Source organism: Rana temporaria, chromosome 1 (assembly GCF_905171775.1).
Source record: "Rana temporaria chromosome 1, aRanTem1.1, whole genome shotgun sequence".
Lineage (NCBI taxonomy): Eukaryota > Metazoa > Chordata > Amphibia > Anura > Ranidae > Rana > Rana temporaria.
The window spans coordinates 578,694,144-578,719,932 of NC_053489.1; the positions used below are offsets into that span (position 1 = coordinate 578,694,144).

The 25,789-nt window shown below is 41.8% G+C and overlaps 1 protein-coding gene across 1 annotated transcript in view; it reads left to right on the plus strand.

Annotated features, from left to right (window-relative positions):
* Positions 1–25,789, plus strand: part of SCFD2 (sec1 family domain containing 2) — a 653,104-nt gene that overhangs the window by 587,461 nt on the left and 39,854 nt on the right. The window contains exon 7 of the mRNA XM_040334879.1: positions 10,126–10,260. Within this exon, the coding sequence (XP_040190813.1) occupies positions 10,126–10,260 (135 nt within the window). The remainder of the gene's footprint in view (positions 1–10,125; positions 10,261–25,789) is intronic.

Consider the following 25,789-nt stretch of genomic DNA (forward strand, 5'->3'; position numbering starts at 1 on the left):
AAAAAATTAGAGGTACAGTAGTCACCAGAACTGGAAGGCATGGGCAGCAATAAAGTGCCAACCCTTCCTTACTATCCGAAAAATGTATTGTGAATTCACAGAGGAAGTGAGGGTAAATATTCCTAATTGGATCACAGACAGCTTTACCTTACCTTTACATTCATCTTTCAAGAGGTGGTGCAAGCTATAGTAACCCATAAAAGGGGCAGATCCTCGTACAATTGCATGGGCGCAGCGTATGTGAGATACGCTACGCCGCTGTAACTTACTTTTTTAATCTTTGAATCCAGAAAGAATTTCTGCCGTAAGTTACGGCGGCGTAGTGTATCTCTCGCGGCGTAATGGCGTGTAATTCAAATCGGGGAGTAGGGGGCGTGTTTAATTTAAATGAAGCGCGTCCCCACGCCGAACGAACTGCGAATGCGCCGTCCCTAAATTTCCCGCCGTGCATTGTGCTAAATGACCTCGCAAGGACGTCATTGGTTTGACGTGGACGTAAATTACGTCCAGCCCCATTCACGGACGACTTACGCAAACAAAATAAAAAAAAATTAAATTTGACGCGGGAACGACGGCCATACTTACCATTGCGTACGCCACCAGATAGCAGCTTTAACTATATGCCGAAAAAAGCCGAACGGAAACGACGTAAAAGAATGCGACGGCCGCTCGTACGTTCGTGGATCGTCAGAAATAGCTAATTTGCATAATCAACACGGAATATGATGGGAACGCCACCCAACGGACGCCGAAGAATTGCATCTAAGATCCGAAGACGTACGCCTGTCGGATCTAACCCAGATGCCGTCTTATCTTGTTTTGAGGATTCAAAACAAAGATACGATGCGGGAAATTTGAAAGATAGATACGCCGGCATACTTTCTTTGTGGATCTGCCCCAGAATGCAGAATTTTAGGTCCCAATTCCTAGAAATTAAAAAAAATGTAATCGGAAAAACTGGAAGTAAAAAGGGGAACAAATCAAGCTGGAAAAATTGCTTGCTTTAGCAGACAGTCAGGTTTATCTCTGGAATGAAGCCAGGAGTTCTAGTTCTTGGGAATCATTTATTTGGAGGTAAACTACAATAAATGTTTAAGGATATGCGTCATGTTTACTTTCTAGATACGAGCGTCAGATTTTCACAAGAAAACCTCACAGAAGGGTGACACACCATAATAATACACTGATTAATTATAATTCATTATTTTTCTGGAATTCAAAGCAGGTTGTGTTCTGTTCTGTGTTCAGCTAGTAATTAAAATACAACAAACCTAAATAATCATGACCCTTTTCGGCATCTCCTAACAACATGTCTGGTGAACTAAGAACTGTTTATTTACATGGTTGTCCTCTGCTCCATCTCTCTCTGTTTTTGTCCAGTATAGATGAAAAGTAGGAGATGGATTTTGCCCGTTGAGATTCTATAGGAGTGTTATGTAATGAGATTCTCCTCTTGCATTGTGACCACCAAACTGTTTTCTGCTGCAGCCAGACACCAGAGAAACAGCACAGACCTCAGCATTTTAAGGCTGTACGTATTGAGCACAAAAAAATAAAGATTCCTTAGTAAACTATCTGTAAAATTCTTACTGTTTACAACTTTCAATGCTGGAAAACTCAGTAAGTGATTAAATTAGCCGCTGAAAATGCTTAAATAACCTTGGTGGTAACGAGTGGTTATTTGAGTTACTGTTGCCTTTACTAGCAGCTCGAACCAGTCTGCCCATTCTTCTCTGACACGACCTCCGCTCACTGGATATTCTCTTTTTTCGAACGTTCTCTGTAAACCCTAGAGATGGTTGTGTGTGAAAATCCCAGGTGATCGGCAGTTTTTGAAATACTCAGACCAGCACCAACAACCAATTTAATTGTCACTAGAGGAAGAGTCCAGGGTAAAGCATCCAATGGTAACAAATGTTCTTATGACAGTTAAGATGGAAATTTCCCAAAGTCCCAAAATTTTGAACTGTCACCAGAACAGGAGGGAAATCTTTCAATGGGGTAATTTGTTCTGGTGACTGCTGACAAAGGGGACATTCCTCTCACTTTAGAAAGACTTTATTTCACTTCCTGTTTTGTCTCCAGAGTAGGGGAGGGTTAATCCTCTGTCAGTTTGTCAGTCTGTCAGACTTTCTCACAGGAGATGTGAGAAAGTCTTTGAAAAGTGAAAATAATGCTCCCATAGTCAGTTGTCGCCAGATCAACGTATTCCTATTCTGGTGAACGTTCAGAATTTTGGTTTTTCCCTAATGGCAGCAGTCACCTGGACAAAGAGAACACAAGCAGAAGGTGCTTCTAAGTGCAGTAACTTGATGTACTTTATTGCCTCAAAGAAATTAAAAACACTTACTAAAACCAGAAGATATAAATGCTCATCAAAGTCACAGCAGTGTCCAGCAGGCTCCATTCCTGGAGGGTTGCTCTATGTCGGTGGTATCGCTGTGTGGGGGATGCCTGACAATGCCAATGGCATGAAGAAGGAGCTAATGGGCATGCTCCGAAACGCATCTTGCCCACTCTGATGTCACTTCTAGGTCCTGCGTTCCATGCTGGTTATGACAACACCGCTGCATTTCCTGCTTTCACAACATATGGTGCTCCACTGCTGGCTGGCCAGTAATCCCCTACACAGTGCTGCCGCCAACACAGAGCAACCCTCCAGGAAAAGAGCCCACTGGACAATGCTATGACTTTGATGAGCTTTTATACCTACTGGATCTAGTAAGTGTTTTTAATCTCTATGAGGCAATAAAGTACCAGAAGTTGCTGCACTTAGAATCTTAGTGCACTTAGTGTTTTTGTTGCTATTGGAGAGCTGCTTCCCTCTCCTTGGAGTGCTGCTGAAGTGTTTTCTCCAGGACTACCTGCTTGTTTCCCTCCCCCGAGCATGGTCTAGTCAGTGCTTGTTAATTCTCCCAGAGAGCCCTGCATATACTTGACCTGGACAAAGGGAGAAGATGAATCTCTCCAACATAGACACAGACAGCTATAAAAACCTGAGGGAGCTTCTAATACGTCCCCATACCATTCAACTAAAACAAAACAAAAAAAGGAACAAGTTTGCACTTCCTGGCTAATGAATTATATTACAGCAAGAATTTTCATAAATGTTTTTGTTGGTGAATTGGATTTTGGACTAGAATCACTTCATCTGGGATTTTTTTCACTATTGGGACTTTATTTATATATAATTAGACATATATGTTTTTGTTAATGTGTCTATTGATTTAATTTATAGAGATATTATCACTAATTGTATAGTATTAGGCCGGGTACTCACGACCAAACATGTATGGTGAAAGCGGTCCGTCGGTCCGTTTTCACCATACATGTCTGCCAGAGGGCTTCTGTACGATGGTTGTACACACCATCGTACAGAAGTCCGCGCGTAAACAATACGCGGGGCGTGTCCGCGGTGTCGCCGCGTCGATGACGCGGTGTCGCCGCGACAATGACGCGGCGACGTGGGTGGCCCGCCTTTAAAATGCTTCCACGCATGCGTCGAAGTCATTCGACGCATGCGAGGGACGGCGGGCGCCTGGACATGTACGGTAGGTCTGTACTGACGACCGTACATGTCCGAGCGGGCAGAATTCCAGCGGGCTGTTTTAAAACAAGTCCAGGAATATTTGTCTGCTGGGAAAAGGCCCGGCGGGCAAATGTTTGCTGGAATTCGGCCCGCTCGCGCCCACACACGACCAAACATGTCTGCTGAAACTGGCCTGCGGGCCAGTTTCAGCAGACATGTTTGCTCGTGAGTATGGGGCCTTACACTTGATTCACTTGAGGTGGAATTTGTGATTACTATTATTTTTGTATATATTTATATATTTTTAGTTTAATAATTTATGAGAGATTATTTAATCACTTTACAGCGCCCTCTTTATCACCAATCACACTTTAGTAAGAGGTCACTCTTTACATTTTAGGGGAGCAGCTTAGATTTATAGAGATTAACCTTTTTGGAATAATCAATTTGTCACTTGGCGCAGATTTATTTTTTGCTAATTCCTTGGGGACCCCCAGGTCACCAGAACTAGTGTCCCTTTGGAAGATTCCCCCTCTTTTACTTTACTGGGGACAACCCAAAATCTGGGATTTTCTTTTACTTTTACTTTCAATGATTATGGTAAACAGGACAAATAGAAAGTGGACGCAAACAGCAATAAAAACTGACATGCGTTCTAAGAAAAAAGTTTTTCCTTTAGGTATACTTTGTCGCACACATATGAATGGCTATCATTGGGAAAACATGGGGTACAACTTGTCATGCGAATTTGATTTCCAAAGTCGACAAGTCGCACAAGTGTGAATGGGGGTGTTTATGGTTTGTCTTAACCTTCTAAGGCCTTGTACACACGATCAGTCCAAACTGATGAAAACGGACTGATGGTCTGATGGACTGATGGTCAGATGTGCGTACACACCATCAGTTCAAAAACTGATGGAGTCCAACGCGGTGACGTAAAACACAACGACGTGCTGAAAAAACGAAGTTCAATGCTTCCAAGCATGCGTCGACTTGATTCTGAGCATGCGCGGGTTTTGAACCGATGCTTTTGCGTACTAACCATCGGTTTTGACCGATCGGTCAGGCGTCCATCAGTCCGATTTTAAAGTGGAGTTCCACATATAAATATAACATTACATCAGTAGTTTTAAAAAAAATTCATTAGTCCTTTACTAATTTTTTTATTTTTTTTAGATGCCTTCAAAGTGTTGTTGCTAGGCAGAATAGTTAATCTTCCCACTTCCTGCACCTAGGTGCTTAATGCTTCCTAACCTACACCGCACAGACTCCTGGGAATGTAGTGGGTGTAATTTTCCAGGAGTCTGTGCACTCCCCAGTCTCAAAGAATCATGTGACTTGGACAGCACAGGTGCTGAAACCTGATCTGACACTGCTTGTGCAGCACTGAGCATGTGCGAGATCTGCAAGGCTGAAATCCAGGAAGTCATACAGTCTGGCTTCATGATGCTCACACTTAAGATGGCCCCAGTCAATTTCTATTTTATAAAGGGTCTAAATGCTGTAACAACCTAACAAAACGGACCTTAGTTTACAGACTAATTTTACTAGAATACATTAAGCTTGTGTATTACAGGGGTATTTATATTTAAAAAGTGAAATTGTGGCCGGAACTCCGCTTTAAAGCAAGTTCTGAGGCCCTGTACACACAATCAGTCCAAACTGATGAAAATGGACTGAAGTTCAGTTTCATCAGTCCAAACCTACCGTGTGTATGGCCCATCAGACTTTTGTCCTTCAGACCAAAGTTTTAAAACTTGCTTTAAAATCGGACTGATGGACTGATGACCGATCAGTAAAAAACGATGGTTAGTACGCAAAAGCATCGGTTCAAAACCCGCGCATGCTCAGAATCAAGTCGACGCATGCTTGGAAGCATTGAACTTCGTTTTTTTTTAGCACGTCGTTGTGTTTTACGTCACCGCGTTGGACTCGATCGGATTTTGAACTGATGGTGTGTAGGCACATCAGACCATCAGACCATCAGTCCATCAGACCATCAGACTTCAGCCTTCAGTCCGTTTTCATCAGTTTGGACTGATCGTGTGTACAAGGCCTGAAACTTTGGACTGAAGGACAACAGTCCGATAGGCCATACACACGGTCGGTTTGGACTGATGAAACTGAACTTCAGTCTGTTTTCATCAGTTTGGACTGATCGTGTGTACAGGGCCTAACTGTTTTTACTGCTGGACAGCTTGGTCTGTTAAAGAAAGTCGAAAATGAAACACTGCCTGTAAAAACAGGCAAAAATAAGAATAAAATTAAACCAGCAATAACATTTAGGAATTGGTAATCTGCAATATATAACATTTTTTGTTTTTGGATTTAACACGTATTTATCTCGTATTGGTGTCCGATTGACTTTTGGACGTTTTAAAAATTGCAAGCTGGTGGAAAGTGGCATAAAAAAAATTGCTATGTGTATATCCAGCATTACCTTGATTAGAGCATGATGTTGGCACTGACTAGTGTATTTTATCTGAGCGTGCATGCCATATTAACTGTACTGGAATAGGCTAACAAAACAACATAACAGTTAACATGACAGACTGCTTTGATATTCATGACATTGCAATTCTGCAACATGTGCGTGTGTTTTTATTTAGTTAGACTTGAACTTAAAAGCCTGATCAGCATGTACAGCCATATATAGACTTCCTTGTAGTGTAGGTGTGATCTGCTAGACTTACAGGGCAGAATGGAATGTTATGCTATCTTGCCTCAAAAACATGTACAGCCGTAGCAAATCTGGGGTATTTAAATCTGATGCCTTATCTTTGTGTGGATGGAAATGTTAATTGTGCAATAGAGAAGTTCTGATTCACGCAGATAATTCTTTAACCATGGCACACATGCTTGCTATATTTTTATATATTTTTTTATAATGATTTCAGCATATGTTTTATTAACCAGAGACATGATGAATATAAATGCTGCTTATAAAGAACATTAGTTGATAGTCTTTGAAAAAATTTAAGTCAACACCTAGGGGACCTCATAAATGCTTGTAAAAAATAATCCAACCCATGTATTGTTAACAATCATCGTTGGGAATACTCAAGTTAGGAGTCTATTAATTTTACCTTACTGGTTTGAATCAGAAATGAAATGTGAATCATTCTGAGGACGAATTAAGCTTTCTGATAGAGGAGTGAAAAGAATTATCAGAAGAGTTGTCCAAGGACCAAGGACCACTTGTGGAAATCTTCAAAAAGGCACTAAATTAGCAGGTAAAGTTATTTCACAGAATACAAATAGTAATGCACTCATCCGCCATGGCCTGTATGCACGCTCACCACGCAAGACTCCATTGCTGAAGAAAAAGCACGTTGAAGTTCGTTTAACTGGTTCCCGACCTTCTCATGTCTTTTTTACGGGAGCACAATGGCACCCCTGCGTGAAACCCGAACATATGCACGAGAGCCAGCACGGGGATTTGTGTGTGTAAATTTGTGATTTGTGTCCTTTTAGGGAAGATAAGACATGTCATTTGTTCCTACTAAATAGTTACAGCACACTGAGGGAACACACATTTAACCCCTTGATCGCCCCTAGTGTTAACCCCTTCCTTGCCAGTGACATTTACACAGTAATCAGTGCATATTTATAGCACTGTTCGCTGTATAAATGTCAGTGGTCCCAAAAGTGTCCGATCTGTCCGTCGCAATGTCAAAGTCCCGCTAAAAATCACAGATCACCGCCATTACTAGTAAAAAAAAACATAAAAATGCCATAAATCTTTCCCATAGTTTGATTTGCGCAAAAGTTATAGCATCTACAATCAATATACGCTTATTGCGATTTTTATTTTTTTTTAACCAAAAATATGTAGAATAATATATGTCATTCTAAACTGATGAAGAAATTGTATTTATTTGAAATTTGGAGATATTTATTATAGCAAAAAGTAAAAAATGTATATATATATATATTTTCTTTTAAATTACGTTTGTTTTTTGTTTAGAGTGCAAAAAAAACAAAAACGCAGAGGTGATCAAATACCACCAAAAGAAAGCTTTATTTGTGGGAAAAAAGGACGCAAAAATTGTTTGGGTACAGAGTCGCATGACTGCGCATTTGTCAGTTAAAGCGACACAGTGCCAAATCGTAAAAAGTGCTCTGGTCAGGAAGGGGGTAAAATCTTCCAGGGCTGAGGTGATTAAAGTTTGCTGCACAAGATTTAGACAAGCCTGTAAAAAAACTGGGAAAATATAGTCTGGTCAGATGAGACAAAAATGTAACTATCTGGAGGCCATAAAACACTCAGTGTTTGGGGGTCAAATGGCACTGCACATCAACCCAATACCAACAGTGAAGTTTGGAGGTAAGAACATCATGATGTGGGGCTATTTTTCAGCATACAGTACTAGCAAATTTCATATGATTGAAGGAAGGATGAATGGAAATATAAATAATTCAGGAAGCTTCAAACACCAATGAAAACTAATGAATAATTAATACATCCATAAGACCCCTTTCACGCTGGGGCCGCAGCCACATTAGTGCTTTAGCGCCGCTTGTTTTAGCGGCTCTTTACCGCTGTTTAAGTGGTGCTTTTTGGCTGCTAGTGGGGCACTTTTAACCCCAAAGAAGAAGTCAAAAGCACTGTTGTTGTGGCGTTTTCAAATTGCTTTTTCAATGGGCAGGGCCTTTTGGGAGCGCTAAATGCAGCACTCCCAAACTGCCCCAAAGATGCTGCTTGCAGGACTTTTCCTAACAATCCCACAAGCGCATCACCCCAGTGTGAAAAGACACACTGAAATTAATGGGAGGCGGTTTTTAGGGGCTTTTTCCAGTGCTGAAATGCCTGAAAACTGCCTCTGTGTGAAAGGGGTCTAAAAAAAGTAGCAATATATTCAGGTAACTAGGATATGAATGTTTTGGAAGAAGCTACCTGTATTTGTCCAACCACAAATAAAATGATTGTGGTTGATTTGTGCTTTGCTTCATCTGTATGTTTGTTATTTTGTTATGATGATGCATATTTTGTCATGTGGTTATCACAATAAGTATAATTTTCCAGCCCACAGTATGGTATATTTTTGTGGTAGGGTGTGTTGATGTGATGCAGCAAGTGGGTTATGAACCAGATCATTACTAAAGATTATGTGGCAGTATGGTATTTGTTCCTTTTCGGCATGAATGATACAAGAATTCTGGCCGATCATAATAAAGAAATACATGGATACATTCATAGATAGATCTATAGATCGGCAGACAGATACATCCATAGAGGGCCCTTTTGCTCTTGAGACATGAATGTGTTTAGTATATTCTGTATATTCTCCATATATAGTTGTTTATGTAAACATTGTTTTACTTCCAGAGAATTGGGTACTGTAAAGCCGTACTATTGCTTCTGTGAATGAAACAGTATCTATGATTTGAAGATGGGTGGATGGTTAACTGCTTGCCGACCAGCCGCCGCACTTATACGGCGGCAGGTCGGCTCTGCTGGGCGAGAGCACGTAGCTATACTTCACCTCGCCCAGCAGCCAATAGGGGCACGTGCCCGGTTCGCCAATAGGGGAGCGTGCCCGGCGGGCGCGATCTCCGCCGGGCACGCGCGGGCGCGATCTCCGCCGGGCACGCGCGGGCGCGATCTCCGCCGGGCACGCGCGATCGCTCGTTACAGAGCAAGGACCGGGAGCTGTGTGTGTAAACACACAGCTCCCGGTCCTGTCAGGGAGAGAAATGCTGATCTTCTGTTCATACAATGTATGAACAGAAGATCAGTCATTTCCCCAAGTCAGTCCACCCCCCCCTACAGTTAGAAGAAAACCCAGGGAACATACTTAACCCCTTCCCCGCCCCCTAGTGTTAACCCCTTCACTGCCAGTGGCAGTTTTATAGTAATCCAATGCATTTTTATAGCACTGATCGCTATAAAAATGCCAATGGTCCCAAAAATGTGTCAAAAGTGTCCGCCATAATGTCGCAGTACCGAAAAAAATCGCTGATCACCGCCATTACTAGTAAAAAAAAAATATTAATAAAAATGCCATAAAAATACCCCCTATTTTGCGATTCAATAAACGCTTATTGCAATTTTTTTTAATGAAAAATATGTAGAAGAATACCTATCGGCCTAAACTGAGGAAATTTTTTTTTTATATATATATTTTTGGGGGATATTTATTATAGCAAAAAGTTAAAAATATAATTTTTTTTCAAAATTGTCGCTTTATTTTTGTTTATAGCGCAAAAACTAAAAACCGCAGAGGTGATCAAATACCACCAAAAGAAAGCTCTATTTGTGGGGAAAAAAGGACGCCAATTTTGTTTGGGAGCCACGTCGCACGACTGCGCAATTGTCAGTTAAAGCGACGCAGTGCCGAATCGCAAAAAGTGCTCTGGTCTTTGACCAGCAATATGGTCCGGGGGTTAAGTGGTTAAAAGGCCTGCCTTCTCCACTCATAGAAGCTGTAGTACAGGCGTCTGTGAATGTAAGAGCTGGGTGAAAAGAGTAGACATAGTCAGGCACTATTTATGGGTACATGTGAGAGGAAGAGGAGAGGAAAAGTAACAGAAATAATAAACAACTGAGGATTATTCTGGAACGTGATATAACATTTGAATACATTTTTTTTTAGGCCTCCTACAAGCCACTGTTGAAACAGATCATTGAAGAAATTTTCCACCCTAATCGTGCTGAGCCAATGGATATTGAACACATGTCTTCTGGCCTCACCGACCTGCTGAAGACAGGATTTAGCATGTTCATGAAGGTAGGTAGGACCAGTGGTGACTAAAGCCTGCACAACATACATACTTAAATTGTATCTCCTGGAGGAACAGCTATATGCACAATAAAAATGCATGCATGTTATCTGTTTTGTACAGCAGGTACCACTTATTTATTTTATTTCTGTAATCAGCATGTATGTCCCCTATCCACCTTCGGCTTGCTCATTGGATGGTGAATCAGAATCATGACTTCGGTCCACTGAGCTTCAAGGTGGTCCATAATGCCAAAAGGTCATGGTCACATATTCACATGTGTTGGCCTTGACCTGGTGATTAGCCTGGAAGAGTGGTGTCTTTTCTGTCATGTGACCTATAATGCCACTTTCAGAGCCATTGAACTCCTAGAAATGAAAGGCTAGGCAAGAAAAAAACTGAGGTGGAGGGAGTGGGTGGAGGGTAGAGGGGAAAGAAAGATGAAAATTACCTTACTGTTTGTGGCAACAGTAGTGTCATCCTTATACTGCCAATGAAGTTATGACAATTTATCAAACATGGCCTACTAACATAACAGACTCAAAGTTTGAGAGTCTTTTTAGCTGCCTATTCTTACTAATGTATTTTGCTCTATAACATGATAGTCTGCCTAACATGTTAGGCTCTCTGATAATGGGACAAATAATATGGGATTTCCTTTATAAACTTTAACTATCTGCTGCTATAGTAGTTTGAGTGGTAAAGTTTTTTTAGTTCACCATGCATTGGATATTTTGTATATATGTGTAAAAAAGTACAGTTATCAGCATTATTCTTAGTTTCTTAGTATTCTTATTCAGGCCTAAATGTATGTATGTATGCATGCAATGTATTCACACAATTAAGTATTCAACTTCATTATGGTGCCTGAGCTGGCATTATCCCTTATCTCCCCCAATGCCTCAAACCACCAACACAATGCTAGCCTGTCACTGTGACTTTTTAACTATCTTTATGTCATGGAAATAACATTAAAGTGTTGGTAAAGAAAAAAAAAATGTAATTTAAAATAACAAACATGTTATACTTACCTCCACTGTGCAGTTCGTTTGCACAGAGTGGCCCTGATCCACGTCTTCTGGGGTCCCTCTGCGGCTGTCTCTGGTCCTCCCCGCAAGTACTGACCACAGTCATGCGAGAGCGCTCGCATGATGGTGAGTAATTGCGGGCGCGCTCCCGTGATACAGCGAGCGGCCATAGCCGCTCACTGTATCACTCGGCGCGCCGCATCACTGGATGTGATTGACAGCAGCGCCAGCCAATGGCTGCGCTGCTCTCAATCCATCCGCTCTAGCCAATCAGCGGCCAGGCTCAGCGGCGAAGAGGATCTTGGGACCGCGCGGGACATTCGGCAGGTCAGGTAAGTAAAACGGGGGCTCGGGGGGGGGGGGGGGGTGGGCGGTATACACTGAAGTTTTTTCACCTTAATGCATAGATTGCATTAAGGTGAAAAAACATTTTCCATCCCTAAATTGTTTCCCAGATGCACATAGCAACATAAAGCAGTTGATGGAACAGGAGGAAGACAGACCCTTAAAATAATTACCTCAAGAGGAGGTCAACTGCAACTTTGATCTCACCCAGCTCATGGCAGGATTAGCCCTTTTCATAAATGTCAACCATTCTGATCTCTATTATTGAATTGTATTGTAACTGTACTGTCTCCCTTCATTTTTTAAAGTGTTGCTTTTCAATTTCATAAAGCTGTCTTTTCAGCTATTGTCCCTGTCAGCCATTTTACGCTAAGTTTTCTTGCGGAGAGAGCAATGTCAGACTGCCCACACTGAAACCATTGTAGGGAGTCACATCTGTAACTACCACCAATGTAAGGTGTCACTACAATTTTCTCTATAATTCTTTTCTGGCAATACAGAGAAGGAAGGGGGCAAAGAGAAAGTAAAAGTGCATCTGTGCCTAGACGGTGGACATTAAAATATTTGCATATTCTTAACGAACAATACAATTTTTTTTTAAATGAACCATCATTGACATCTCTAGTTTTTTGCATAGTGAAGTCATTCCTAAAAAACGAAATTAAGAGACTATAAGGGCCTTTTTTTTTTTTTTTTTTTTACATAATACACATCATGAACACCATAATAATGTTAATTGGGGATTTGCAGAGACCTAAATACTATTTCAGAGATTCCTCCATGTAAAAATAAAAATACGTGTTTTTTATGCTGTCTTATTACCAAAATGAAAGTGCATACCCCTGATGTTCATTATGCTGATATATCATTTAAATGTTCTTTTTTTTTCTAAATTGAATTAATGTTGGCTGAACATATAGTTCATCTGCCAAAATAACTTGCACTGTAATTTTTGGACTTTCTACCCGGTGCTACTATGAATCAGTTTGGAACATCATCATACAAATTTTTGTTTTTCTTTCTTCCATTATCCTGTCTTTTGTTCATCCACTCTGTTATCTGTGAGAATAAAGCTTTCAATAGTCAAAAGAGCACATGTATCTGCATGTGTTGTAGCAAGACGAGGCCAACAATAACCCTTCTTGAATCAGAGTCCCAGAACTAGAGAAGACAGTGCTGTGACAGCAACAACAGCTGAGAGAATTCAAGGCTTGTATTTAGTTGACTTACATGGTGATTATGTTTTAACATTGTAGGAGTAAATTATTTGTTCTTTTTGGTTGTGAAGCATCTAAATAAGAATAGTCTTGCATTTGTACACGTGCTTCGTTCATGCATCTCTAGCCTCGTGAGTCTGCAAGTGATAAAGTAATAATCCCTCTGCTATTGTTAATCTTTTGATACCTTGCGGAGTAGTAAATTCTGAGAAGGCAGGCTTGTCAAAGGAGGTGACTAAACACTGTCTTTCATCTTTTATATATGAAACTGTGTTATGTAAGTCCAGCCAGTTCTAAAACACTATTATTCTTGAAATAGATCCAGCAATTTCTTTTTGCCTGATGTGCAGGCAACACTGGTATTGGATCATATTTATTTAGTTTAAATGTATATGTTTTTAAAGCCCAATTCCAGCTTCACTTTTTTGTGTTTTAATAAATTTCATTAACCATTACAGTAAAATGTCAGTAGTGTTTTTTTCCACTACTAACCCCTTCTACCTTCCTTCCTTGTTACATTGATCCCCCATTTTCCTGTTCTAGACACCAACAAAGATCTGTGTCTGTGGTTACATCCAAGAGAGATGAGGGAGGCTTCTGTCAGATGCACCTTCAAATGGAAGATCAATCTGCCACCCAAAAAACATAAAAAGGCTTGTCATGGGTTTTATAACCCTTTAACTACTTCAATACCGGGAACTATCACCCCCTTCCCCTCCAGGCCATTTTTCAGCTTTCAGTGATGTCTCACTTTGAATGACGTGGTCATGCAACCCTTTACCTAAATATTTTTTTTATCATTTTCTTCACACACATAGAGCTTCCTTTTGGTGATTTTTATTCACTGCTGGGGTTTTGTTTTTTTTTGTTTGTTTTGCAAAGTTTGAAAAAAACGTTTTTCTTAGTTTCGGTCCGAAAATTTGGTAAATAGTTTTCTTTCCTGCACTGATGAGGCTACACTGATGACGCAGCATTGAAGGGCACTGATGGGGTGCCACTGAAGAGGAGGCACTAAAATGCAGCACTGATGGGCACTGAAATGCAGCCCTGATAGACACTGATAGAGAGCACTAGTGGGCAGGCACTGATGGGCATGGTAAGGCAGCACTGATTGGCAGGCACAGAATGGCATCACTAATGGGCACTGCTGGGGCTGCATTGTAATCAGGACACTGATGGTCAGTGCCCTGATTACCTTTACAAATTTTCCCTGTGAGGAGATGCCGCTGATCGGCTCTCCTCACCTCACACTCTGTCATTGTGAGGCGAGAAGAGCAGATAAACAGCACTTCCTTGTTTACATGTGAACGGCAGTGATTGGATACAACCGATCACATGGGCAAAGAGATCTGGGTTGCGCCATGTCCCAGGAACATACTAAACTGGTCGTCATCATATGACGTTGTCCCAGAACGAGAGCCACACCACTCTGCTGTCATTTGACTGTGGGTGGGCAGGAAATGGTTAAAGTGAAGTTAAAGCCTAACTATTCTTAAAAAAAAATATTTTTCCTCCTCCTACCTATCCTGCATAACTTGTGTAAAAATGATCTGTATACTTACCTTTTTTACTCCACTACAGTCTGGTAATGTGATCCCGCAGCTCTAGCTCCCCTGTATCAGTGAGCAGTGGTTGCATGGGAGAGGAAGTGCTCACAGTGGCTGGGGCATGGGAGCCTATGGGTGTTGTCATGGCTCCCATAATTCCCGGTCAAGCACTCCATCACACAGGTGAGCTGGAGCTGCAAGGTCATGTAACCAGACCAGATCGGACCGGATAGACGGGATAGGTAGGAAGATGGTGATGGAAGATTTTTAAGAATAGTTCCACTTTACTGAAACATTGGATCCCAGATAGCAAGCAATTGTGCTGCAAGTTTGAAAATTACTTGATATTGCTAGACTTGCCAGGCTTCACAATTTGTTGAACAATTACATCAAGTCCTCATTGCATGACTCCAGATCAGCTTTCTTTGAAGACATTCTGCAAGTCTCCTGAAAGTTCTGGTTCAGATACGTTGTGCAATAGTCATCCCACCACAGGGGTCACTGTGGCTGAATTTTTATGCTGTTGACTTGAAGAGCTCTTACCACTTGACACTCCAATTTGCTACAAATTGGAAATTTCGATCAGAACTTGTGCTTTAAGTGCTCTGCAAGTATATAACTTGCCAATGAAAATGTGAAGCAATTAACAGACTTACAACTCAACACTGCCACAAATTGAGGGGGGGGGGGAGGGAGAGATAGAGATGGGTCACTGTTTTGACACACTGGGGTGGATTTATTAAAGGAAAACAGACGATGCACTTTGCAGCTTAGTAAATGAGAGGAAGCTCTACTGACTTCTGTCATCTAATCATGTGCAGGCAAAAATGCAGTTTTTTTAATTTCCCTTACATGTGATTGAGTAATCTTTGCAAAGTGAAACGTCACCTAATTTCCTAAGCTCTGGAGCAACTGGACTTGCAGAGTGTGCAGTCTAGTTGCCTTTAGTAAATCAACCCCATTTATGTTTGTAAATAACAGGCTTTTTAAAGTAAGCCGTAAAGATAAATAAGAAAAAAGTAGCCTTAAAGTGATTGTGAAGAATTTTTTTTAAATAGCTGCTTGTTGTGGGAGCACTCGCACAAGCTTGATCCTGAGCTGGGCTCTGTGTGTCCATTGACACACAGAGCATGGCTTGCCTCTGCCCCCCAGCTGTCTCCTCACAGGCTATGATTGACAACAGTAGGAGCCAATGGATCCTGCTGCTGCCTCCTTGGCCAGTACAGAGAGAGCCACTGCTCTCGGGCACAGCACTGGATTGAGAGCGGGCTCAGGTAAGCAGAAGTAAGTAAAAAAAACTTTTGTCTTTAGAACCACTTTAAGCTTCACATGCTGGCTAGGTATGATAATGCATTGCATATCTATCCTATATTTCATAAATCAATGAACATTTTTATTTTTCAATGCTGCCCTTAAAGTGGTTGTAAACCCTTACAACACACTTTTTGCTACAGGTAAGCCTGAACGGTTTAGGAGATATCCCCCCCGATTACATTGGCACATGCGCACTGAAGCAATGGCACGTACGTGCCATTGCTTTTAGTGACTGTGCCGTTACCAGCGGCTCCCGCACGCATGTGCGGGAGTGACATCATCGAGGCTCCCGCCAATCACAGCGCCGGAACCGTAATACCTGGAAGTAACTCCAGGGTGACATGTCGCCAGCAGGTGCTGTGTCGGGCACCGCAGCGTGGGCTTCAATCCCAGGTGAGTATTACATAATGAGCTAGTATGCTATGCAGAAGGAGTCCGGGACCGTCTCGTGGGAAATGAGAAGTGGGGGCAACAGCATCTTATGGGGGATGAGGGACAACGGGAGGCAGTGGCATCTGATGGAGGGTTTAGGAATGAGGGGCAAGCAGCATCTAATGAGCAGGGAAGCTCTAGCATCTGATGGGGTGATGAGTACTAGTGGGGGCAGCATAATCGGATAAGGGGCAGTATGAGTTTATGTGTGGATGGTGGTTGCAGCATGTTCTGGAGGCAGCATGGGAGATTGTGCAATGTAATGTGGTAAACTGAGCAGATTATGGGGAAGTAACCTTGTCAGGAAGTACAGTGGGTTAAAAGGGACACCCAGAACACTCTGAATGCTGTTCAACAGAGTGGAGAAAATAGCAGCCAGCGAGATTCAAAGTCTTTAGCTGCAACCACACTGTTCCTGTCAAATATTATCCAGCCCCTTGCTATATCCCTCTCTGTGCTGAACACAGTTATAGGTGTTGTAATGCATTCTATACAGTACAGAATCATCCAAGCTTCTTAGGAAATGAGTAGCCCTAAGGTTATCATTTTACCACCTTTCATAGTAGCAGATCATTTTCAGACTGTAATGCCTAGTACACACGAGAGGATTTATCCGCGGATACGGTCCGGAGGTCCGTATCCGCGGATAAATCCTCTGTCGGATTTTGATCCCATGGTTGTACTAACCATGAGATCAAAATCCCTGCGGAATTCCTTCCGCGGTGACGCGTCGCCGCGATGATGACGCGGCGACGTGCGCGACGCTGTCATATAAGGACTTCCACGCATGCGTCGAATCATTACGACGCATGCGGGTATGGAATCGGACGGATTGATTCGGTGAGTCTGTACAGACCAGCGGATCAATCCGTTGGAATGGATTCCAGCGGATAGATTTCTTAGCAAGTTAAGAAATTTTGATCCGTGGGGAAAAAAATCAGCGGAAAATATCCGCTGGATTGTACACACCAGGGGATCTATGCGCTGAAACCGGTCCACGGATCAATTTCAGCGGATCGATCCTCTCGTGTGTACGGGGCCTAAGGCTCGGTTCACATATAAGCTGCATGCAGTTCGCAGCAGGGGTTCGGTGCTTCCTGGTTCACCATTTTAAGGTTCGATTTCAATTTGGACCTGAAACAAACCAAAAGATGCACATCGATTTTGTGTAAAACGCATTGGACCCGCTGCGGAGATATGTGAACCGGCTCCATATAGAGATGATCAAAATCTCCTGCTATTGAGAATTGAATGTGGTGATTCCACATCCAATTCGTAATGACGTGAACCCAGCCTTAGGCTGTAACAGTACAAAGCTGTTAGTGACAATGTGACCTAGATACAGGTTCAGTCTGCCCCACGCCATGAACACTACACCTGGTCCTACTACCCAAGCATTAGACATGCATGTGGCTTTCCTACACTTTCAACCAATTTTCTTTTTTATCCAACAACAACATCTTGGACTGCTTTGAAAAATTTACCTCAGGGATGTCTTCATTGTTCTAGAGCCTAGGGGAATGAAATTATATTTTTAAATGACCATGTAGTGGAAACAATTCGTAGATGTCTGCTAGATGTTTAAAATAATATTGTAGATAAAGATCCAAAATCTGTCCGGGAAAACATGATGCAAAAACCAGCCAACTTGGAATGAAAAGTCCTCTGTATATATCTATTAATCTATATTATTTTGGAGAATGGCCATCTGTTTGTTCAGAGCACTGGAAAAAAAACTGCACATGGAAAACACTGTAATTCTATTGATTCCGTATAATTAAAAAACATTTACAGAGTTTCAGTTTATAGTTTACTGCAGACGGCTAGTTGCATTCAATAACAACATATTTTGGCTTTATTAATTAAGAAAGTTTACTAAGTTAATTGATAGTATTAACTAATAGAGCTCAACATATTTGAGGATGCAAGTACACAAAGGAACCAACCAAATTTAAATTTAACGAAGTCAAGCCAGTAAAAAGTGAAATGTGATTTGTAGTTTTAACTCTTAGGCCCTGTACACACGATCAGCCCAAACTGATGAAAACGGACTGAAGTTCACTTTCATCGGTCCAAACCGACCGTGTGTGGGCCCCATCAGTCTGTTATCCTTCGGTCCAGAAATTTAGAACTTGCTTTAAACTTGAACTGATGGACTGGTAACCGATAGGTCAAAACCGATGGTTAGTACGCAAAAGCATCGGTTCCAAACCCGGGCATGCTCAGAATCAAGTCGGCGCATGCTTGGAAGCTTTGAACTTCGTTTTTGTCAGCACGTCGTTGTGTTTTACGTCACCGCGTTGGACTTGATCGGTTTTTGAACTGATGGTGTGTAGGCACATCAGACAGCTTCATCGGTGAACCGCTGAAACTGAACTTCAGTCCGTTTTCATCACTTTGGACTGATCGTGTGTACAGGGCCTTACAATTTGCATTACCATAATAAAATATCCTTATATGCATCCAGGGTGGGAATCTGAGCATGAGCGTTAAATAATGACCAGAGTCTTCCAAATGTCAAAGAAAACATACCACAGAAATGCTTCTTCTTTATGCAATTTTATTCCAGCACTTCCAGCAGTTACATGTCAAAGTCTACATGAGAACATACTCTGCATATAGAAAATGATGCTACTTCTCAAACCTAAGTTTATATGTATGCAGCTGGTTGTTTTGACACTTGTAGTGGTCAGTTCTTGACCTGTGGCATTTCTGTCTTGTGTACAAGAGCTAGAGCCCATTATAACCCATGGCTAGTGTCATGTGCCTGGGTTTGAACCTGGGATCTTCTTGTTCTGTGCTAGTCCTGTTTGCTCTGCCACTGTAGAATCTGACTCTGCAGCTTACACTCAGCTTAGTACATTATATTAATTTTATGGGTATAGATACATTTTAATGTTATAACACTTTCTGGCCTGGATTTCAACATCATCCTATGTTCCAGCAATGTAATAAATTGGAGGCTGGGAGCTACAACCCCCTATGTAAACCCTGGTTTTGTTGCCAGCCGTCACTGTTTTGTAAATGTAGTCACTAGTTAAAAAACAAAAATTGTCCCTGGTTTTCGGTACTGACCAACTGCCAATATAAACGGTAGTAGCTTGAATTGAATTGCATCCAAAGCCAAAACCTTTTTTGGATTTGGATGGAGCAGTGGATGTTCAAAACTCAGTTTTTCCCTCATTTCCTGTCCTACAAACACAACCAAAGACAGATGTCACTGAATAGGTGCATTCTACCTATCCCCCCCCCCCCCCCACGTGGTGTCCTTCCACACCACACACTGTGGTTTCCTTCCTCCTGCAGAGACAGGAAACAATGGGAGGAACCACTTAGTAGTCAATGGGAGGAATCATTGAGCACAGCTAGAGGCCAGGCATTTAACACACCTGGATGTGTGTTGGATATGGAGAATTCAAGTAATAGTCTTCCAGCAAACACAGCTGAGTTTTTGAACTCTCAGTACTGCCCCCCCCAGCTCCCGCGTCACCGGATTTGATTGACAGCAGCAGGAGCCAATAGTTCCTGCTGCTATTAATCTGTCCAGTGAGGACCCGAGACAGCGGCTGGAGCTTCTGAGCTTGTTCTCGTCGCTGGAAAGAGCGGGTACAGGTAAGTAAAAGGGGGGCTCTGGGGGGGGCAGCTGCACTACAGAAGGTTTTTCACCTTAATGCATAGAATGCATTAAGGTGAAAAAACTTGAGGGTTTACAACCCCTTTCACTGTCATAGGAATGGTGCATAAACAGTATTATTGCATTTCTAATCATAGCTTTCAATAAATAAATGTATGTGTACAGGCCAGGATATTGTGAATTTCTGGTGTTAAGTACTACTTCAAGGAGTTTTGGGCTGAAATACCATCAATAACAGTAATGATTGTAACAGTGAATATATTCCTGGCAGACTCTATTATTCTTTTCTTGGCCAATGAACTAGTACGAAAGAACTAGCTTTCTGAAAACCCCATTCTATAACCAAATTGCATGTTTCCAAAACATTTCCACTGGAAGCAAATTGAAAATCCATTCACATAACAAGTGACAGTCTGAATGAGTGGTATTGCAATTTGTGGTTTGGAATCTGAACTGTGTCCGATGAAGACACGTCTTGCAGAATCCATTTTCCACACAGACTTGTTTTGACTGAAAGGAAAATTAGGGCTTCTACTTTTTTTTTTTACCGTAAAAGATTCCTGAAGAAAAACACAGCTAGCTGTGTGACCTTTACATTTCTATGTTCCAAAATCATATGTTCTGTGCAAACATGGCTAAATCCAAAAATAACTAAGTTAGGCATTATTTAAAATAACAGCAATTTAACGTTTATATTCACATACGCACATTCCTAGCGTCTAGGTACAACTGCACAAGTTTACTTTTTTTTTTTACTAGATCTTCTCTCCACTTCTTACTATTATGCCATACCATAACACATCCACATCACAATGCAATGGGAAATTACCCTTCTAATCCTGAATAAGTGAATTGCCAGTAAAGCCTCGTACACACAATCGGATTTTCCTCAGACAAAGTCAGACTTGTGTCCGAAGGGTGTTGGCCAGGAGTTTGTATTGCATACAAACGGCAAAGAATTGTCGGCCAGCAAACACGAACGTAGTGACGTGATGGACATATTGCGTGTTTTTTTGTCTCTTTAGCGCCACCCTTTGGGCACCTTCTGCTAATGTTGTTTGGTGAGCACTGTTTCCGAGCATGCGTGTTTGTATTTTGAACATTTGTCCAACGGACTTGTGTACACACAATCGGAAAATCTGACAACAGACCACTGTCCACGGAAATTTTTAAAGCCTGCCATCCAACATTTGTCCGCGGAAAATCCGACAACAATTGTCCGATGGAGCATACAAACGGTTGGATTTTCCGCCAACAGGCTATCATCACACAATTCCCGTCTGAAAATCCGATCGTGTGCCTTTAGAGTTTTCTGCAGTGGAGAGAAGGAGCTCAAATACCCAATTTGTCAGGTCTTTTACTGGTTACTAATTGTAGGAATATGTAGGAAAGTAAGGAAAATGTAGAAAAGTGTTTTACAGTCAATTTGGCAAAGGGCTTCACCTGATTAAACTACAACTATGCAATGGATTTAAGTGGATTTTATATTCAGCGTATGGATTTCTAAAGTCAATCTATCAATTTTACCCTCAAAATGTATCTATTGTAGGCTGGTGTCTAAACTATTCAGTATCTATTTAGGATACTGAACCATTCACACATGTTCCTATCTAGGGAAGATCTTAGGGCCAGATTCACAAAAGAGATACGACGGCGTATCTCCTGATACGCCGTCGTATCTCTGTGATCCGCCCGTCCTACCTATGCGGCTGATTCATAGAATCAGTTACGCATAGCTAGCCCTAAGATCCGACAGGTGTAATTGACTTACACTGTCGGATCTAAAGGATGCAATTCTAGGCCGGCGGCTAGGTGGCGAGGCCATTGCGGTCGGTGTAGAATATGCAAATGACTAGTTACGGCGATTCCCGAACGTCCGCGCTGCCCGTCGATCTAAATTTACGTCGTTTCCGTCGAGATACGCCGCGTAAAATTAGGGCTGAGCCCTAGGTGTTCTAAGCCATGTTAAGTATGGCCGTCGTTCCCGCGTCGAAATTTAAAAAATCATGTCGTTTGCGTAAGTCGTCCGTGAATGGCGCTGGACGCCATTTACGTTAACGTCTAAACAAATGACGTCCGTGCGACGTCATTTAGCGCAATACACGTCGGGTAATTTACCCGACGGAGCATGCACAGTACGTTCGGCGCGGGAACGCGCCTAATTTAAATGGTGCCCGCCCCATTTGAATTAGGCGGCCTTGCGCCGAACGGATTTACGTTACACCGCCGCAAGTTTACAGGTAAGAGCTTTGTGAATCAGGCACTTACGCTGTAACGTAAATGGGATACATTACGCTGCCGTGGAGCAACGTAAATGTATCAGAATCTGGCCCTTATTACCTATCTTTGGTAGAAAATACTAGTGGTAGCCTACCTTGTAAATAAAATGGCCTACAAGCATCTTTTGGATTATTGGCTCGATTCCCTAAATAATAACATATGCCATAATAATTATTATTTCAGCTCTCATTGAGGAAAATAATAGTTATTACAGTTTAATTAACTGAGCCAAATGGCAGCAAACCAGAGTTCCTGAAGGTAACTCACTCTGTTACTAGATGAACCTGAGCATAGGACCACAATAAAACATATCTAGCATAGCTATGCAATTAAGGAATATAAGATTGACTGATTATGTTGTAACATTCTGCTTTTTCTGTATTATAATTATTGGCATACATTGGACAGCCATTTACCAAACACAATCTAGTCATCCAAAGGGAAGCAGGCACATAACTGGTCTGTAGTGCACTGATTGGTTGTACAGTAAATATCAGATAACCTCACAAAATGTCTACCAAAACCATGAGCAGAAAATTGGATACACATTAATTGTGTGATCAGTGGTTCCAGTCATTGTGTAGTTAAGGCAACCTGTAGCTTGTATGTACTTGTCAGATGTTTACCCACCCACGTTTTTCATTGGCAGTAATGAGAATTGCATTGGTGATATTGGTCTGACAGAGAAGCATTTTTCCTCAGGTACAGGTAGTACTACACAGATGAGAAGATAATTTGGCAATTCACTTTGCTTGAGCAGCTTTCAGTCATTTAATTAAACATCAAACATACTCATTTTGTTGGCAGTATGCATTTTCACATAAAAACACATAAGTGGGTAATGTGAAACCAGAATAACATTATTCTGTCAGCTTTTTCTGAAATACTAAATATGTTCTATGCATTTAAATTCTTAGCTACTCTCATACACATATGCTGCGAGATCTCTGTCACGTACACACAGTCTCGTGTAGGGTCAGCCAATATATAGCTCTTGAGCTGCTATTAAACTACAAGACATCTGGGTCTTACAAACATTACATAGCTACAGAGTTACACAAGTCCAACCCATGTGTATGATTTTATGTCAGTATTACATTGTATATCCTTGTATGTTGTGGTCGTTCAGGTGCTTATATAATAGTTTTTTGAAATTATCGATGCCCCCCGCTGAAAACACCACCTGTGGAACATAATTCCACATCCTTACCGCTCTTACAGTGTAACAGGCGCCTGGCGCCGTAATGCATTCCACGCTGAAGCGCAGCGTGGCGACCGCGCAATGACGTCATCGCCCGGCGCCGCGTGCGTTCCAGCCTGGAACGCGGAAGTGCCGAATGCAATCGGCTGCATTCGGCACACATGCTGCCTTACTATAAACAGAATGGGGTGTTTGACACACGCCGTTCTATTATTGTCAGCCGTAGCTCGGCCATGCTACATTCTTGCTGCCAGCGCTCTCCACGCTACAGATCAACTTTACTAAGAATCTCCACATCTACATAGCCATTATGCTATCTACTTCCAGACAACCATTATTGCTGGCACCCTAAGAGAAATTCCTAATAGACACCCTTCACTACGGAATCCCTTGTCTCAAGCCCTACAAACGGATAAGTAGCACATGTTTTACTTGTAGTACCTTAGGAAGATCTGCTGCAGATATTGTTGCTTAACAAATGCTATCTAATGTTGGCTTTTAAACTATCATCTTAACTCGGGACTTGCTGTTGATTGCTGAGGAACATATTAAAGGATCATACTTCCAATAACCTGAGCTATATATGCCTCTCTTATGCTTTTGCTATTAGTTACCACTATTCTTACTAACTACGTGCTCGACATAAGTTCCTATTTGTTAAAGGGCCCTTGCTCTAAGTTACAGAACATGTTCGCTCTAACTTTTCTATGCTAAGGGTTGAAGGTATTTTATACCTACTCCCTTATGGCCTAACGCACTGCTGTATGTTTAAGGGATATGATGTAGAGAACCCCCAAACTCCTGTTCTCAGATTGGAGTGATGCCTGGGGTCCAATACTGATAATCCCTTGCATACAGTTGTGCATTGGAATCTCCTAGTGCATTGTATCTTTTTAAGTCTAGGGTACGATCGCATGTTGTAATGCACTCACCCCTAGTAGCTCAACGCATCCCTTTTATGTGAGAGAGAGATGATGTAGAGAACCCCCAAATTCCTGTTTATGTGGAGTGACGCCTGGGGTCCAATACTGAATTCTCACATAGAGAGGTGCATTGAAATTCCTTGCTAACCGCAGTTGTGGTTCACTCCCGTTCACCAGAGCTGTTACATACAGTAAAGAACCCTCTACGCAGTTTAAGGTTAAAACGCTTTTCTTCTAATTTTAGTGAATGGCCACGTGTCTTATTAAATTCCCTTTCGCTGAAAAGTTTTTTCCCTATTGTGGGGTCACCAGTACGGTATTTGTACATTGAAATCATATCCCCTCTCAAGCGTCTCTTCTCCAGAGAGAATAAGTTCAATGCTCGTAGTTTTGTTGCTTTACTCTGGACTCTCTCCATTTCCAGCACATCCTTCCTGAGAACTGGTGCCCAGCACTGGACAGCATACTCCGGGTGAGGCCGGACCAGAGTCTTGTAGAGTGGGACAATTATCGTTTTATCTCTGGAGTTAATGCCCTTTTTAAGGCATGCCAATATTCTGTTTGCTTTGCTTGCAGCAGCTTGGCATTGCATGCCATTGCTGAGACTATCATCTACTAGGACACCCAGGTTATTTTTCATCCTAGATTCCCCCAGAGGTTTTCCCCCTAGTGAGTAGATTGCATTCATATTTTTGCCACCCAAATGCATTATTTTTAATTTTTCTACATTAAACTTCATTTGGCATGTAGTTGCCCACCCCATTAATTTGTTCAGAACTTCTTTTCTTTCTTTCTTTATTGAACCATTTTTCATTATACATTAAAACACACATTTCCCCATCCCCTCTCCCCCTCCCACTCCCCATCCAGTCAAAAGAAAAGAATAAACAAAACAAACAAATACAATAATACATCTATAAGGTGCACATTTTCTTCTTTGTTCCCCCTTTCTCAGTTGCATGGGGGGGGGGGTATCAATGTCTTCCATCTCATTCATTCTACTACTCCATTCTTCTCTCCCACCCCCCCACTCCATACTAAACAAACCAAACAGACCAAGCAGTCTCCCGCAACCACAGCCATCCATCATGTCTTGCCCATCCAGCAACTTTCAATCTCATTTACTCTGCTCTCCCATTTCATTGGGTCACAACTCATCTCAGATCTTCTTACAAGGTTTCCACATCCTGCGGAGAAGTTATTCCCCTGCTTAGCGTTAGCTGTGTATCCCATCCTCCAGGTCGTTTATGAATAAATTAAATAGGATTGGTCCCAGGACAGAACCCTGGTTTACCCCACTTTCCACCCCAGACAATTCCGAGTAGTCCCCATTTATCACTACCCACTACATATTAGCACACACTGATTCTAATGACAAGTATTATTAGCCATATTCTGGCAAAACATGGTAACAGAATGCAGTTTTTACTCACCTACTGTATCAACCTAAAATCTGAATGCTGTTAGGGGTTATTGCGATGCTTGGGGTTATTGCACTTTGCATGTTGTTTCTGTTTTATTGAAGAAGAAACTTGTAACTAAGCTTCTTGCAAATTTTACTAACAGTACTTGTACACCAAAGATATCTTTACAATGGAAAGGAGAAATGTGCAAAG